The sequence below is a fragment of the Crocodylus siamensis genome, chromosome 2 (assembly GCF_052110815.1).
Source record: "Crocodylus siamensis isolate JL-2025a chromosome 2, ASM5211081v1, whole genome shotgun sequence".
In the NCBI taxonomy this organism is placed as follows: domain Eukaryota; kingdom Metazoa; phylum Chordata; order Crocodylia; family Crocodylidae; genus Crocodylus; species Crocodylus siamensis.
Genome location: NC_143396.1, coordinates 193414323 through 193430744, shown reverse-complemented (window position 1 = coordinate 193430744; position 16422 = coordinate 193414323). Strand labels below are relative to the sequence as shown.

Below are 16422 nucleotides of genomic sequence, written 5' to 3'. Positions count from 1 at the left end.
GGTACACTGGCCTTGATCTCAGTCCTTTATAGGCTGTTGCTCCTGTTGAAACTTAAAATGGCCAAAATGTCTTGCTACTCTGCTTGGTGTCAGGCCAGTCAGCACATTTGGGATGAAGAAGGAATTTTACCTGAGGTCAGACTGGCATGGAATGTAGGATTTTTTTGCCTTCCCCTATAGCAAGAGGTGTGGTCTTCTTCCTTGAATCTCTTGAGTATATTTTTAAAACAACTTCTTTCTATCCTTTCAGCGATATTGACAGTGCTCTCGTCCGCCAAGGTAGTTCTGAGTATTGTGACTGGTAGTTGTGTCTGAGTTTTTTTCCAAAGTTTTTAGGAATAGATTAGACAAACCCATATCTAGCATGGCTTAGATAGGGATAATCCTGCCTTGAGCAGAGATTGGACTAGATGACCTCTTGAAGTCTCTTCCTTTTATGGATACCAACTGCCCCTACAGTTCATCCACAGGAAAGAAACTGTTTCTGACTTTTCAAAGCTCTTACAGCCACTGGGTAGGGCTTTATACAGAGAGACGATCCAATTAGCAGAATTCTGAACCCTGAGGCTACCAGGAGCAATTGGGAGTGGGGCACCAAGGGAGATGGTTAATCAGACTATCAAAAACTCCCTAGCTCAGGTCTTCTAGTAAAATGTGAGCCTTGTTGCTCTTGGAGCCATCTTTCTTCTTTGGCTGGAAGATGTCCCATTTTTAAGGCTTTGTAAATGATGTGCAGCCCTGCTTTAGAGTGATTCTAGTTTCATTATTGTTTTGTTTCCCCATTTTTAGATGAGCCCAACTTAGTCTCTCACATTTACGTTCATGAAAGAGAAAACTGTAAATAACCCCATGGCTCATCTGATTGTAGCTGTTTGGGTTGTACAGTTAAGGTCAGTAGTCATTTTCTAGTGGCACTGTACCATATGAATTCCAGTTGCATGGGTTACATTTCTCTTTGACACCCAGATTCCCCAAGCACCATACATCACAACACAGGGATTTGCCAGCGTCTTTTCCTGCAAAGAGCTAAAAAAGTATCTCCAAGTGCATGCAGAACCTGAGCTTGATTTGAGTGCTGCCAGTGCAGCCTTTCCTAGGCCCTGATTTTTCGAACAGTTTGTGTGAAGGGTAAGCACATGCATGCAGCTGTTCACAGAATCAGGGGCTAATGCTCTGTTCATTCTTATTAATTACTTGTTTGCTCTGGGGATGAGTTCCGTTATGGCACTAAAAATATACTTTTTTTTTCCCTTTTTATCCAAAGCATTGCTCAAGAGATGTTGAATGCTGTGGGGACCAGCTTTGTGTCTGGGGCGAATGTATGAAAGCTGTTTCAAAGGGAGAGAATGGCACAATTTGTGAAAATCAGCAGGATTGCAATCCTGAAATGTGCTGTGTTTTTCAGAAAGGTAAATCAGTTTTATTTTTCTTACGATGCAAGAGCATCTATGCTCTCCTCTTCCGCTAAACAGAGGTGGCTAATCAAGGGGGAATTATATGTTGGTCTGTAGTACTGTGCAAGGCATTAGGGTAAGGCTTTATAAGGTTAGGAATGGGAGGCAACCTCAAGGGCACTCTGTGGTGCAAAAGTATACTTCAGATACTAAAAGTCAGAATGGCATGAGCAAACAGAAGGCATAGAACAAGGCAACTTCAGTCATTTGAAGACCACACAACAGCTATGCCAAAAATCACTGTTGCCTCTCATGAGTCCCAAGGGAGACCATTTGAACCAGTGATTTGCACAAGTCCAAGCCTCCTACATGAGCTGCTGTTTGGCATTAAGTGACACTGCAGTATACAAAACTGTCCTGGATTACATAAACCAGAATGGCCTGCAAGGTAATCAGGCCTACACAAGTGAAGAGAGAATGAGTGCTTGCACCCTGTTTGGGGCTGAGTTTTTTTTATCTCGTTTGCCCACTATTTAGTTGGGTTTTATTCACATGACATCTCACTTCCAGAGTATGCATAACTGAGTCTGAAATGAGGTGGGAGGGAGTTCATCTTGGAGCTTCTTGTAGGTAGAGCCATACAGTACAGACTTTCCACATTGCAGAGCCTGGAAATAATTCTTCTCACCAAGGTGAAATTCATCCCTGCACAGAGAGGTCTAATACTAAAGTCTCAATAACATCCATTTAGGTTTTTGGACTCTATGTTTTACTGTAGGTCAATACATGGTCATTTTTGGATTTCCAATTATTCTCTTTTGGGAGCTTCAAAAGGTCAGCTTATTGGTGCTTCAGTTTACTTACCTTTTGAATAGGAAAAAATGACCTATCTATACCTTGAAATTTTCAGGTAAAAGCTTTCTAGAAATGCAGTTACCAATGCCTTGCCACACTGGAACTGTCCTTTGGGTGAAAAGGACGAGTGGTTGCTGCTTAAAGGCTGTAATATGATTTACTTCAAGTTTTGTTTCCATCTACTGGAAAGGAAGGTGATGGGGATATTTCTCTTTCACAAGGGGTAGAGAGAGCCATATGCATGCCCCAGCTCTCTCATCTCAGCCTTCTGAACAGAGCTGAGGAGGAGTCATAATTGGGATCAAAATCTTCATAGGCGTCTTACTTTTGCATGCAGACCTTCTGTTTCCCGTGTGCGCTCCGTTACCTGCAGCAGGAGAACCTTGTTATGATCCTTCAAACAGACTTCTTAACCTGATCACCTGGGAACTGGAACCAGACGGAGTGCTTGAGCGATGCCCATGTGCAAGTGGCTTGATTTGCCAACCTCAGAGGTAAGACTTCGCATTTATTGTGCATTCAGGTCGTTTTGACTGCCCAAAGCAAGGGGTCTGGACCCGATGATCACAAGGTCCTTTCCAGCCCTGAACTTCTGTGAATCCATGAATAGGTTTGTATAGACTGCCGATTGCACCAGACTCCTTTTGCAGACTATTGATTGCTTTCCTCAGTAGTGACTTGCATACAGTCAGGGCTGGCTTACAACATCTAATGCCTTTTGTATTCTCCCTTCAGCTGTTAGGATTCAAAGCTGGTCAGGAAGTTATTAGTGGTGATTGTGTAGACTATGAATCAGTAGGCACTGGGCTGCCAACTGAGGAAATACCAAGGTTATTTCTGGAACAGTAACATTTTATTGTTTAAAAACTCCCCTTTGATTGCACAGATTGTCAGAGACATTCATTCATTTAGAAATCAAACTGTGACTGACATTATGACGGTGCTGTATCATGTCAGACAAGGGTGAAACAGCCAGGGCCAGAGGCTCCACACCTCCAGCTGGGAACCCCCCTCCCCACCCAAGCTCTAGCCTGTTCTAATAGCAGTCATTTCTGCCAGCAGGAAACTGGTAAGCATCTTTCCTTATTTCCCACTGTGCACTGCCTAGCCGAGCACAGATGCCTCCGTTTTCTCCAGCTGGCATTTTCTTGCAAGAACAGCATGCACAGTACTGAGTAGACCTCTCCCCCTCATTCTCCCTGAAAAGGACCAACAAAAGGCCATAGTCACTGCTAAACTTGCAGCAGTTCTGTCTCTTACTCTTCTGTCATTCAAGGACAAACATTTCAGCCATTGAGCACTAGTTTAAAGATACACAACAGTGTATGGGGTTATTTCATATTAGTTCTCCCAAAGCAGCTTGGGAGAAGCTAGATGTAAGCATAAAATTAGACCTGAAGTAGAAACAACTGTTTTTTCTATTACATTTGTTCCTCTACACCAGCATTTATAATCATGATCTCACCTGAAGAACAGCTCACTGATTTTGTTATAGCAGGTACATTGGATGCATTTCAGCACTGACTTCTATGATAAATTAGTTCACAGTCCTGTTGACTTCAAACAGCACAAGCATACCTCCCACCTGTCATATATTTTATGACTTTTTAAACCACATGGGGATAAATCAAACAGAAGTAATAGGGTATGGCTGTTAAACTATTAGTAGGGTGATTTGTCTTCTCTGTTGCACACTTTGTCAGTTTATCCAAGAATAAGTGAGGCAAATAGCTGTATACTGCTATGTATGGCACCTGACTGAAGACAAAAGTTTACTTTTTCCCCTGTGAATATACAGAAAAGTATTCAAGTTGCATATTCCGGTTTGGCAGTCTTGCAAAAATGACTCAGCTTGATATGTACCATCCCTCCATCATTACTAACCCAGTATGCTAAACATGTTGAGGCTATCTGCATTTGGTCAAACGCAGATCCAAATGATCAAAACAGAACTAGAGTTCTATTTCCTCCTCCAGCCAGCAGGTAGTTTATTCTTCACAAGTAAAAGGAGGACCTTTCCTTTCATATAGAGTAAATTCCCCTCTGTTTGCAACTCACTAGTCCTCCCATTCAGAACAAAAATAAACAATCTTACAGCTATTGGACTGACCTCCATTTATAAGCAAAATCAGCTCAATAGAACTTCCCAAACATGTTTGACACTTTTGAGGGGAAAAAATATGGACACTTCAAATGTTTGTTTCTTGAGTTAACAACTATTTCGTTCTGTAATTAGTATTTTAAAGTAGCTTATGATGTGGTTGCTGTGATAGTAGAAGTCTAAACTGAACCAAGAGACCCCTTTCACTTTCACACCCACTATCCTTACCATGTTTTGCAATTGTTCTGCAAGTTTTTGCTCAGAATTAGGCTGGATCTCTTCAGATTTCTTGAACTGATTTATAGCAGACATGTAAAACATTCAAGTAAATACATTCGGCAGTTCTACATCTGACATATATGTGAAAGGAAAAGAATGGAAATGAAGATGAAAGGAAATGAAGTGTCCACTTCATTAAAGTACTGGAACCAAAACATGACTTGATTTTTGAACTAACGATGCATTTATATTCTCAGCAGCCAGAACAATATGCCCACGTGTGAACTGTCCTTCAGTGAAACAAAAAGTAATGATAAGGATGACCCTTTGCTCATGGAAGAAATACCTTTTCTTGGTTTCGTGCCCAGAGATGTTCTTGGTGACTATGACGACAGCAGCATCATTCAGGAAGTGCGGAAAGAATTAGAAAGCCTGGAAGAAAACATTTCTGAACAGACAGATATAAAGGAGCCAGACTTGGCTCATGACTTGTTTTTGGGGGATGAGATCTAAAATGATCAAAACAAAGCAGATCTGTCACTGAGTACTTCTAGAACCTTATTTTGTGTCTAGTGTCTTGCTTGTACGAGCTCTGAACACATGTGCACACACACTGTTGGATAGAAGTGCAATAGATTTTGAAGGGGTATCTTCCTATTCAGTCCCCCAGTGTTGCATATTCAGATTTTTGTTGAATTCAATCACGACTTTGGACCAAATTTTGTGATAAGTGTTGAGTGTAGGGCACATACCAACATTATTTGAATTAGTTAGTTACTTTTCTTAAGTATGCCAAAATAAATGTATCAGTTTTCATACTCAGTACAGAGAAGGGAGCATAACAGTGATTTCCATGCATAATATACTTTAAATTATTGGTGACCCTGAAGTGAAAGTTGTCTTTTTTTTTCTGTACATGTTTGGAATGGATTTATTATTCTGGGGTGAACAGGAATCTGTTACCAGTCTATTGTTTTCTGGGCATTTGGTTTTCAGCCATGTACAGTGTGTTTCATTTAATAATATAATCAGAGTGAAGTTGCAATAAAAACAGCTTCTGTGTGGTTGTTTATAACTGTGAGGGTGGGAAGGGCTTCCCTGAAGACAACACATTTACTGCTTATTTCAAACAACTCAGTTGTGGAATGCAACAGGCAAGTGGCAGTCCAAGTTCAAATCTGAATTCCAACTTCCCCTTGCCTTCTTGAGAACCATCTCACGTAAAGGAGTACTGAACATGGGAGCTGACTGGTTCATGTTATAGGGAACTGCACTTGGAACCTGTATGAACTATTACAGCTGACCTGCAGAAAGGTGGGGCACCCTTAGGTGACTCTAGTCCTCTAGGTTTCAACCTTCTTAGACTCAAAACTCTCCTTAAAAAGTGCCAGCTCTTAGCTGTCATGTTTTTTAAAACTACAGACAAACACTAGAGAAATTCTTCTGCAGCAAACAACTCAGAAAGCCCCCAGCAGGTTGGAATGTTTTAACACTTTGACATCTCAAGTTGGTGAATCACATGTAGGCATTTGCACACCTAATGGTATTAATACTGGGCAGCACCCTGCAGCACCTTTTAAAGGATCTGTTCTAGCCACTTCCAGCCAAACCTGTGTCAGGAAATATTGCTTGCTCTTGTAGTGTTTTTCATTCATACAAATCTCAACACACTTAGGTATCATCCTCTTCCTTTTACAGACAGGGACTTGTTTAAGGAAGTCACTTTCTGTACACAAGCTAGTGGGTGGCAAGGGGAAAAGAGAATCTAGGCCTGTCTACAGTCTGGTCCAGTGGACCAAAGATCACAAGGAACACATATTCTGACTTACCAATAACCAGGCAAGTTTCTACACGCCTTTACCTCTTCTGCTACTAGAGGGGCAAAGAAATTACCACCCACAATTAGACAACGTTGTGACAAGCACCAGAGTCAATTTCCATCTTTTCGACAAGCTGTCTTTCACTTATGCATCTCAACCCACAAGTCTGACACTGGACTATTGCGCAACAAATCCCAAACCTGATGGATGGATGAGGATCAGAATGGTCATTCAAAACCCCTTGTAGCCTCCTGCAGTCTTTCCCTCCTTTTGACCTGAGCAATGGTTTCAACTACATTTTTTTTTACAGTTGCCAAGATTAATACAGATACTAATTAGGAACAGCCTCAGGAAAAAGAAAACAAAACCCCATTCCACCATCACTTCTGCACTTTTGCATGGTTACCTCAATTAACTCCCTAGAATTCCCAATCACTTCCCTTATCTCGTAACTAAATAATTTATACACATATGCTCATCAAAATCTCGGAGATGAGTAAATAGTTTTTGAGGTTGTTTGGAGTAGCAGTTTCCTCTCTTAGAAACAGACCTATCACTGTTCACAAGCCACGCATTTAACCAGATTTTACTTCTCTATTTTGTTTTAATGGTGAGCCTGTTGCTAACTCTACTTCAGTAAAACAGTATTAAAAATCTCTACTCTTGGGCAGCAACAAAGCCTTACTACATATTCCATAGAGACTTCTTCCTTAGTTGCATTAAAGAATGCTTTTCAAGTAATGTTTCCTGATGTCTCAAAACCTGGAAGATGGAACAGAGAAGATGCTAGCTGAAAAGAATGGTTAAGGTAAACTTTAGGAAAATAACATCCACTTTTTTGCTTGCACTAAACGCCAATATTACAAGAGTCTTAAATCTATGTTCTGCATGGTCTGTGTCTATAAAGGAATAGGGATCGTTGAGAGTCATTACTGAGACTCCACCGCACCCAGGAATACCCCATGTGCAGGCTGGATTGTCTGTCTGCTTAGTGACAAATCTGGGAACTAAGCACTTCATATTTCAGATGTTTTGGGAAAAGCTCACTTGGCACTGTAGGTAGAAATGAATATCCAAACTCCACACTCCAGTGACAAGCTTGAGCTGTCTACAGTATTCAGTCACAGTCTAACATTTTATATTCCTAAAAAGGAAACTGGAAACTAATTATCCATTGTGTATATAAACAACTTAGATGAGCATGCTTTCTAGAGAGCATCTTCCTTGCTACTATGTATATATAAACATCTTGAAACTCAGAAAGACTGCCTCCAGAAAGTCTATATTTACATGGAACAACTGTTTTTTTGGGGGTTTTTTAAGTGAAAAAAAATCCACAGAAGATTAATGATTAAAATAACACAACCGAATGAACAAATGTTTTATTGGCATGTTCATTGTTGTAAACAGCATCTGGCATGAAAAAATTTACCAAAACTTTTTGATTGTTATAAATTAGATGGTATTTCCAAAAACTATGTAGAATTGTTCTCAATTGATCTTTATGTAGCAAAGCAAAAACTTACTGTTCCTCAGCTTTGCAATGAAATTATGTTGACTGTATCAGCCTTTGCACCACAATCTGAACTACCAGCAAGTTTATACTGTGAGGTTAGAAGTTGCCCAAATAGGTTTAAACTACACACAACTATGAATCAACTCCAGGAAAAATTAAAGTGTGGCTTGCAATGGGACTAGAAGATGCAAACTTATAATGAAGTCTTCAAAAACAAGATGTACAAAAATAAGTAGCTGAACAAAAAACTCATTAACAAGGGGAAATACAACCCTAAAGTACCCAGCATTGCCAAACATAAAATGAATACAAATTTAAATAGGCAGCTATACTTTCAAATGTACACAATGGATGTTGATATGTGAAAAGAAATACCACAGTAAATAGCTGAACTGCAGTTCCATTAACTGGATAGGGTAGATTTCATTTACACATTGAATGCAATATAATAAAATTGCTCTTCAGCTTCCATAACCTATTAAAACACAGTTACCTTACAATACTTCAGCAGAATAAGCCAACATCGGCTAGTAACTTTCTAAAGATCTCTCTCTCGTGGAAGAATATTCCAAGGATTCTTCTAAAACCATACACTTTTAGAGCTGGGTTCTGAGAATTCCATGACATCCTGACCGCATTTTTATTGTTTTCTAAGGGCTAATGTGTTACATTTGCTTCCGAATCTTCAATGAGGTAATGCGTGTATCAGTGAAACAAACAGAAAAAGAATTCATTCATGGCCTTTGCACAGCTTTTATTATTAAGCTATGAGTATCCTGTTGGAGGCTAGTTTTACTAGCTACTATGTGCACACTGTCCGTAATAATTTCCACTTATTTCCCTCCCCCGCCCCACGTTTTTCTGTTCTTTTATTTGCACATCCCTTTTAGCTTTACAGTACATTTGACTATAGTGCACAACATGATTCCAAGTCAAACAGTGACCCAACTGGGCACTGAGCTTCTGATTGGTAAACTGCAGCCCAATCAGTGCTGGTGTCATTGTTTTACACCTAATGAGTGTCCTGCCATAATGGCACTACACAGTAGTAGTGAACTTTTTTTTATTTAAAACAAAAAAAAATTCCCCGGGGAACATGCTCTATAGCAAATGTCAGTCTTGAGTCAAATCTTTATTTGGTGCTCCGTCCAGATAAATTTTTAGTGCTTTTTCTTTACGAGGGGAGTAGGTTACACGGTGTCCAGTTTTCTGGAGTCTGCTGCTTTCTTTTTTCATTAGTTCATTTCTCTGCTCATCTGTCAATTCCATTAATTCTTCAGTTTTATCCCTTAAAAAAATATTACACATTATTCAGATGTTATAAAGTTTCAAGTAAGGTCTCTCATCCATAACAAGAGAGAGGTTGCTAGCTTTTTGTAAAGTGACACCATAGTAAACAAACACAAATGTACTAAAAATTCAATACAAATGTCAATTTTTTCCTCTAAATTCTTTAATGCTTTTCTCCATCTTAAATCTATTTTGTTGCAGTTTCAGAGACTTGTCCTGATATATTCAGTATCATATGTAAAAACTAGACAGTACTATATAAGAAAACAAGACACTGAACTACGGTAAGAGCAACTAGATTTTTGCAACTTTTGCTAAACTATTGACAGCAGGAAATATCAAAATAACAAAATGAAAAGGGAAAGAGAGAATAGATTTTACCAAGGAATATCTAGGTTTTGAATCAAGAAATGTACAGATGTCAAAGGGGAAAAAAGCTTAAATATTTATTTATAGGAACATTTTAATTTCGGTAGGGAGCTTCTGTCAACAGCTGGACAAGAGTGTCCCGGACAGCTGACATTAATGCTAAGTCCATTTTTTTGGATAGTCTTCATACTTTAGCCACAGACTTCAACTCTTTTTGCTCCAACCTCACCTTCACCCCTGCCCAGCAACACAGCTTCTTCCCAAACAGCTCTACTGCTCTTTACTTTGCACAACAGCAGCTGATAACTGTGCCAACCACTCCACTGGACCATAAATCCCACCAGTCTCCTTCTCAGGTCCAGTATGCTACACTTCACCTTCTTTACACCTACGTTGGAAGAACTGGGATTACTTAGTTTGGAGAAGAAGAGACTGAGCGTTGATTTAATAACAAATCTTCAAGTATCTGATGGCTGGCTATTTAAAGGAGAATGGTGATAGACTTGTCACCTTGATTTTCAGGTGTTTGTTTTTGCTCTACCACCTCCCAATCCTTATTTCATATGTTGAGTGTTTGGAGGATTACACTACAGTAAAGCACATACCTATAAAATATTACTGCGCCATCATCACAAATGTAGAGAGGCCAGACATTCAGTGTAGATACTTTAGGATTCCAGTCCAGGTCCTGGTGGATCTCTAGTACTGAAATGTCACAAGGAAATGTTCCTCTACCCTGAAAAGAAAGAATTTTGAGTGAATAAATTGCTCTAACAGCTTAACCATAAATGGACTCCAAGTCATTACATGCCATTCAGATAAATCTACTTACCTTTGCAAATTCTATGTTTTCTAAGGATATGCCACTTATTTCACTAAGCTGTAAAACAAATTTTGAATATATCAGTTATTTCAGAAAAATAAAAAAGTGACCCTTTTTTTTTCACATAAATATGTCAGGAATTTGGAACACAAATATCAGTAGGTTTCTGTCAAATTTTAAAGCCCACAAAGAAACTTAGAAGATATCAATGATAAAAAAGAAAAAAGGATTCAGCACTGCAGAAGGTACATTATCTCGCTATATCAACAGCTTACGTGTAACAGTTTTTCTTTAAGCAGGAGATAACCCTAGAAAATAGATTATGCTCAGTGCAACTAAACTGATACACACCACAGCAGTCACAGGTGTCTTCTACTTGACCATGGTCTGGCAACTTTTTTCAAGCCATGGGGCTGAAACAACCTAGCTCCAGTTCAAGGTAGGCTGGGTGTCTTTGGCAGCACGAGTGGCAGGGAAGGAGGGAGGGGCATGGCAGGCTTCCCTTTGCCTTTGCCCCTGCAAGCCCATGCCCCCTCAGCTACTTCCAACCCCCTGTACTCCCTGGTTGCAGTGCAAGCCCAGCTTCCACCCAGAAGAGAGTTGCACCAGTGCCAGGAAGCTGCTTCTACACTATTACCACTTCTCCTGACCCTCTGCCCGCCACTACCTAGCCCAACACCAGCGCAGCTCCTTTCTGGCTGGAAGCTGTGCTCACACTGCAACCTTGAAAAGGAAATGGGAGAGGACGGAGAGAAGCAACAGTGGTGTGGGGACAGCTCCTAACTGTTCAGCTTGTGAGGACATAGGCAAAGCCCTACAGCTCTGCAGGATGTCTCTAATGGCTCAGTGGGCTCAGTCTGGCCTGCAGGCCATGTGCTGGTGACTGGTCCTGCATTGCATAAGTGATGCTCAATGTCTGGCCCATGGTGGCAGGGGGATGGTGTCAACTAACACTGCCACCACTCCACTGTCCCCAAATTCCCAAGCCCTACGGATCAGATAATATGGCTCTGTATGTGGAGCTGGGGCTGGGCTGTGGGTGTGACCTAGTGTAGGGCCGGAAGAGCCCAATCTGGCACCTGAGGCTGGGGTCACATATCAGGCCAACCCCACATACCATATCAGGCCCCACACCAGATTGTCTCTGCAGCTCTGGCTGCCTAATTGAGCCCCAGCCCACAGACTGATCTCACACCACTAATCTGCCCTCCAGGATCAAAAGTTTGGGCACCACTGCATTGGATCATAATCATCCAACACAGAAGAGATGATAGAAAAGAATTAAAACATAAACAATTACTGCTATTCAAGGTTCAAGATGGAAAGCCCATTTGCCTGGTATTTAATATTTAGCTAGACAAGTTGGCTCTCACCACATTAAATACAAAAAACAGGACTGACAAAAACGTGAATGATATTATATCATCCTTAGTCTACCAGTAAGCTCTTGCACAAGAAGGCTGACTGCAGGCGGGCCTCAAACACGTTACACGGTATGTTCAAGCTTTTGCATAATGTAGATGGGAGGAGGTTCAGATGGGACAGAGCCCTCAAGGAGCATGCTGCCCACTGCTCCTTGGAGATGGACACTGAAGACAAACAGCAACCATAACTGTTGTGACTGGGAGTAAGTTGGAATGGTCTTGAAGATGCCAGGATCCATTTCCATTCAAGGACTCATGGTCAGCTCTAACTTGACCTGTGCCTGGAAGCATGCAGGAAGCCAGCATGTAGATACTACACACTTATGACTGCCTATCATACTTAAGCAGGCAATCACATAGTATTTACCCATGTTCTGTCTTGAGAAATCTCCACTTTTAAGTATGGAACATTTAAAAGATCAGACAGGAGTTTCTCTGCAGCCTTAACACTAAGATTTCTTCATACCCAAGATGACTTTTTTAGTGACTAGGCACTTGTAATAATTTTTATTAACAGCTGAAATGTAGCTGCAAACTGGATAACTGCAATGTATTCTGCAGGAGATATATATCAAAGACCACTCACACACCCTGCTGCAGAGTGGCTGTCTGCCTGCTTGACAGTATGACTTTTTTTGCAGCCATACTAAAATAAATGTTATCAGTTGTGCCAGAGTTCAGTTAAGCATCAGGTGAAACTTTAAAGGTATCATCCAAAATCAGTAAGATGATCTAAAGAGCTTGGATCTCCTCCTGCCAGAAGAGTCCTTCAGCAACAATCCTTCAGGACATTTATTTCCTTCACTGGTTTGAAAACAAAAAAAAGGTATGACTTAAACATTATGTGGGACCCATAGCCTTTTTGCTTGCTTTCACAGGCTACTTGCTTGAAGGAAGCAAAGACATGAAGAAATAAAATTGACCTTATACAGTGTTATTTTACACTGCTTTGACATTTGGCCAGGCTTTCTTAATAGGCATATTAAGAAGCTAAGAAGCAAACCTTACTTAACGATTAGAACTTAGGCTGGTGACAAAATTTAAGAACAACGAAAAGTCCTTCTTCAGGTATACAGGGAACAAAAAGAAGGCACAGGGTAGCACAGGACCCTTACATGACAAAGTAGGGCAACTGGTAACAGAGATGGGGGGACAAAGCTGAGCTCTTCAATGAGTTCTTTGCATCTGTATTCCTAGACACAGACCAAGACAATTCTTATAACTGGATTATAGACAGACACAGGAGGGACATCAGCCCACCAACTGTTAGTGCAGACTTAGTGAAGGGGAACTTGGAGGGGCTGGATGTGTTCAAATCAGTGGGTCTGGGCAAAGTTCATCCAAGGGTGTTGAAGGAATTGGCCAGTATCATAGCAGAGCTTCTGGCACTCACGGTGCTCCGGTCAGATCCCAGAGGACTTGAAAAGGGCCAGTGTGGTCCCTATTTTCACAAAGGGGAGGAGGCAGGAACCGGGAAACTATAAGCCAGCTAGTTTCACCTCTATCCCTGGGAAAACTTTGGAAAAATCATTAAGTATCACATTTGTGGGAGCCCAGCAGGAGAAATAATGCTGAAAGGAAATCAGCATGGATTCACTGCAGGTAGATCCTGCCTGACTAACCTTGTTTCTTTTTAAGACCCAGTCATGAAATGCTTAGTCACAGCAGTCGAGGTAGATGTCATCTACCTAGACTTTAAGATGGTCTTCAATACAGTATCTCATTCTGTTCTCATAAATAAACTGACAGCCTGTGATGTAGATGATTACACGGTCAGGTGGGTGGCAAACTGGCTTAGGGGTTGCACCCAGAGAGTGGTGGTCAAAGGGTCAGTATTGACCTGGAAAGATGTGGGTAGTGGAGTCCCGCAAGGCTTAGTCCTTGGACCAGTGCTACTTAATGTCTTCATCAGTAACTTGGATAAGGGCGTGGAGAGCACCCTGTCCAAGTTTGCAGATAATACCAAATCATGGGGCAAAGTTTACGCAGGTAGATCTGGTCATGTTGGAAAAGTCGGTACAACAAAACAGGATGCAGTTCAACAAGGCTAAGTGATCCACCTGGGCAAAAAGAACCACACTTACAGGCTGGGACATGACCTTCTCAGCAGCACAGCTGCAGAAAGGGATCTTGGAGTCATAGTTGCCTCCATGATGAACATGAGTTGTCAATGTGTTGAAGTGATCAACAAAACTAACTGCACTTTATCATGCATTAGCAGATGCATGACAAACAGGTCTAGGGAGGTGATGCTTCCCCTCTACGTGGCATTGGTCAGGCCACAGCTGGAGTACTGCATCCAGTTTTGGGCACCGCACTTCAAAGAGGAACGTGGAGAATCTTGAGAGGGTTCAAAGGAGGGCCACTTGTATGGTCAGAGGCCTGCAGGCAAGGCGCTACAAGTAGACACTGAGGGACCTGGATCTCTTCAGCCTCTGCAAGAGAAGGCTGAGAGGTGATCTTGTGGCTGCCTATAAATTCATCAGGGGAGGGCAGCAGGGAATAGGGGATGCTCTATTTACTAGGGCACCCCCTGAAGTAACTAGGAGCAATGGCCACAAATTGACAGAGAGCAGATTTAGGTTGGACATTAGAAAGAACTCCTTCACAGTTAGGGTTGCCACAATCTGGAATGAGCTTCCAAGGGAGGTGGTGCTCTCCCCTACCCTGGGGATCTTCAAGAGAAGACTAGACAAGCACCTAGCTGGGGTCATCTGACCCCAGCACTCTTTCCTGCCCAGGGCAGGGGGTTGGACTCGATGACCTACTGAGGTCCCTTCCGACCCTAACATCTATCAAAACAGGACATTTGCACGCAGTTTGGTGATGGTGGGGCATCAGTGTGTCAATTCCAGAAAGAAAGAAAAAAATCTACCACTGAGCACTAAGGATTCAGTTCTAAAGATATTGGAAATATACCATTAGAAGGAAGTGATATTGCAAAAGTTGATCTAACACAATAAAGCTTCAAAAACACTAAGCACTATACTGTATAATATCAATTCACCTTCTCTTTTAATTCATCAACACTGCTGCTTTCCAACACTACTTCCTGGAAAGAATCCAGTTTCATCTCAGATGGTCTCCATCGTCTTGACAAAACAGCAAGCTGTGACATGGATTTCATTTTTTCTGCTCCTGCAAAAAAGGAAGAATTACTGTAAGTCCCACAGTTAACCACACCAAGTTGAAGAGGCAGTGAAGAGTATCCTCATTAATTCAAACATATCTGCCAGCCAAGTGATGACATCCTTTAACTTGTCAACATGTAATCAAGTGCAATACCAGACTTGAAATTGACTGCTTTATTTTCCTGAAATAAAGCAGGAGTCTTTAGCTGTAGCCTGGGGCACAGGTGTATAGGAAGAAGCTAACCTTTGGGAGAGATCCAGAAAAGTTGTACTAAATATTACCAAAAAAGGTGCCATGAATCACCAGTAAAATGAAAAATGCTCTCAAACCAGGACAGACTGATCTCACTTAGTCTCTTCAGGCAAATCTGTGAAGGAAAGAATTGTATATTTCAAATCTGAGTAGTTTAAGTTTGTTAACCCTGGACTGAGAGTGGATGAGTCTACATGCAGTCCAGCAGGCTACAACGTGGCATTCCCATGAGCTGGTTAGTATGGATTGATGTAATAAGTTATTCCATCAAAAGCTCTTGTTATACAGACAATACAACAAGCAAAACTAACGCTGCCAGCATAATCTTTATTTTGCTGCCCTGTGTGTGCATGCTTTATGACAAAGATTTACCCTTTTTTTTCTTTATTTTTTATAGGGCTCTGGCCTTATTATAGTTTCATAGTTTCTAGGGTCGGAAGGGACCTGAGTAGATCATCTAGTCCGACCCCCTGCCATGGCAGGAAATAATACTGGGGGTCAAACGACCCCAGCAAGATGTTCATCCAACCTCCTCTTAAAAACCTCCAGGGTATTCATCGCTCTGGATGGACAGTGGACACATGCAGCTGTTAATGTTGCTTCTCCCCCTGCCATACAATCAGTGTGTTGGGGACTGTTTCATTCACAGTATACCATATACATTTTTTCACTGAATACAATTTTATAGACTTCTCTGTTATACTGAACAGAGTATATAGCTGCCTCAGCCAGCAAGTAATGAATTATCACACATTTTACAGAGGCTGAGCAGATGCACAGAGCTTAAGTGATCTCTGATGGTCAAACATGAAGGCTGTGGCTAGAAACTGGACCATGTGGATGAGGCACGGGTATTCTGACCATCAGTCCAAGAGATAGTTCACTAAAAAAAAATTCCTTTAATTTGGTTTCCAAGCCCTAAACTCAAAGCAATGGGCTAATCAAAATAAACAAACATTGTCAGACCAAAAATAAAAGCTCACATAAAGAAATAAAATTTAGATTGCACTTGCATACTTAATGCTAGAATAAGCTGGGTACTTTTCCCCACAACAGATCTGCTGAAAAATAACAATACTTCATGGGCACAAATCCCATTTGATACAGTTTTCTTCAGGAATGATTTCTCAAGCCAAGAAAGGAAGTTTCTAGTACAAATTAGAAACATTAACCCCAGAATAATTGACAAACTAAGGCACTTGTCTGCAACATGGGAGACACAGGTTA

At 41.2% G+C, this 16422-nt stretch overlaps 2 protein-coding genes across 7 annotated transcripts in view; one reads left to right on the top strand and one right to left on the bottom strand.

Moving 5' to 3' along the window:
• The window catches only part of DKK3 (dickkopf Wnt signaling pathway inhibitor 3), a 50722-nt gene extending 45102 nt beyond the window's left edge, over window positions 1-5620 (top strand). For 2 of the 3 annotated variants that reach the window (XM_090032710.1, XM_090032708.1), the window contains 3 exons: window positions 1265-1409; window positions 2587-2743; window positions 4827-5620. In XM_090032710.1, the coding sequence (XP_089888836.1) occupies window positions 1265-1409; window positions 2587-2743; window positions 4827-5082 (558 nt within the window). In that variant the 3' untranslated portion in view covers window positions 5083-5620. The remainder of the gene's footprint in view (window positions 1-1264; window positions 1410-2586; window positions 2744-4826) is intronic. The other variant, XM_090032709.1, reaches the window with a different exon arrangement.
• Window positions 5621-7757: 2137 nt separating this feature from the next.
• USP47 (ubiquitin specific peptidase 47) overlaps window positions 7758-16422 on the bottom strand; it is a 105672-nt gene continuing 97007 nt past the window's right edge. For all 4 annotated transcript variants that reach the window (XM_090032707.1, XM_090032706.1, XM_090032704.1 and 1 more), the window contains 4 exons: window positions 14819-14949; window positions 10397-10444; window positions 10170-10300; window positions 7758-9193 (listed from right to left, as the gene is read on the bottom strand). In XM_090032707.1, the coding sequence (XP_089888833.1) occupies window positions 9019-9193; window positions 10170-10300; window positions 10397-10444; window positions 14819-14949 (485 nt within the window). In that variant the 3' untranslated portion in view covers window positions 7758-9018. The remainder of the gene's footprint in view (window positions 9194-10169; window positions 10301-10396; window positions 10445-14818; window positions 14950-16422) is intronic.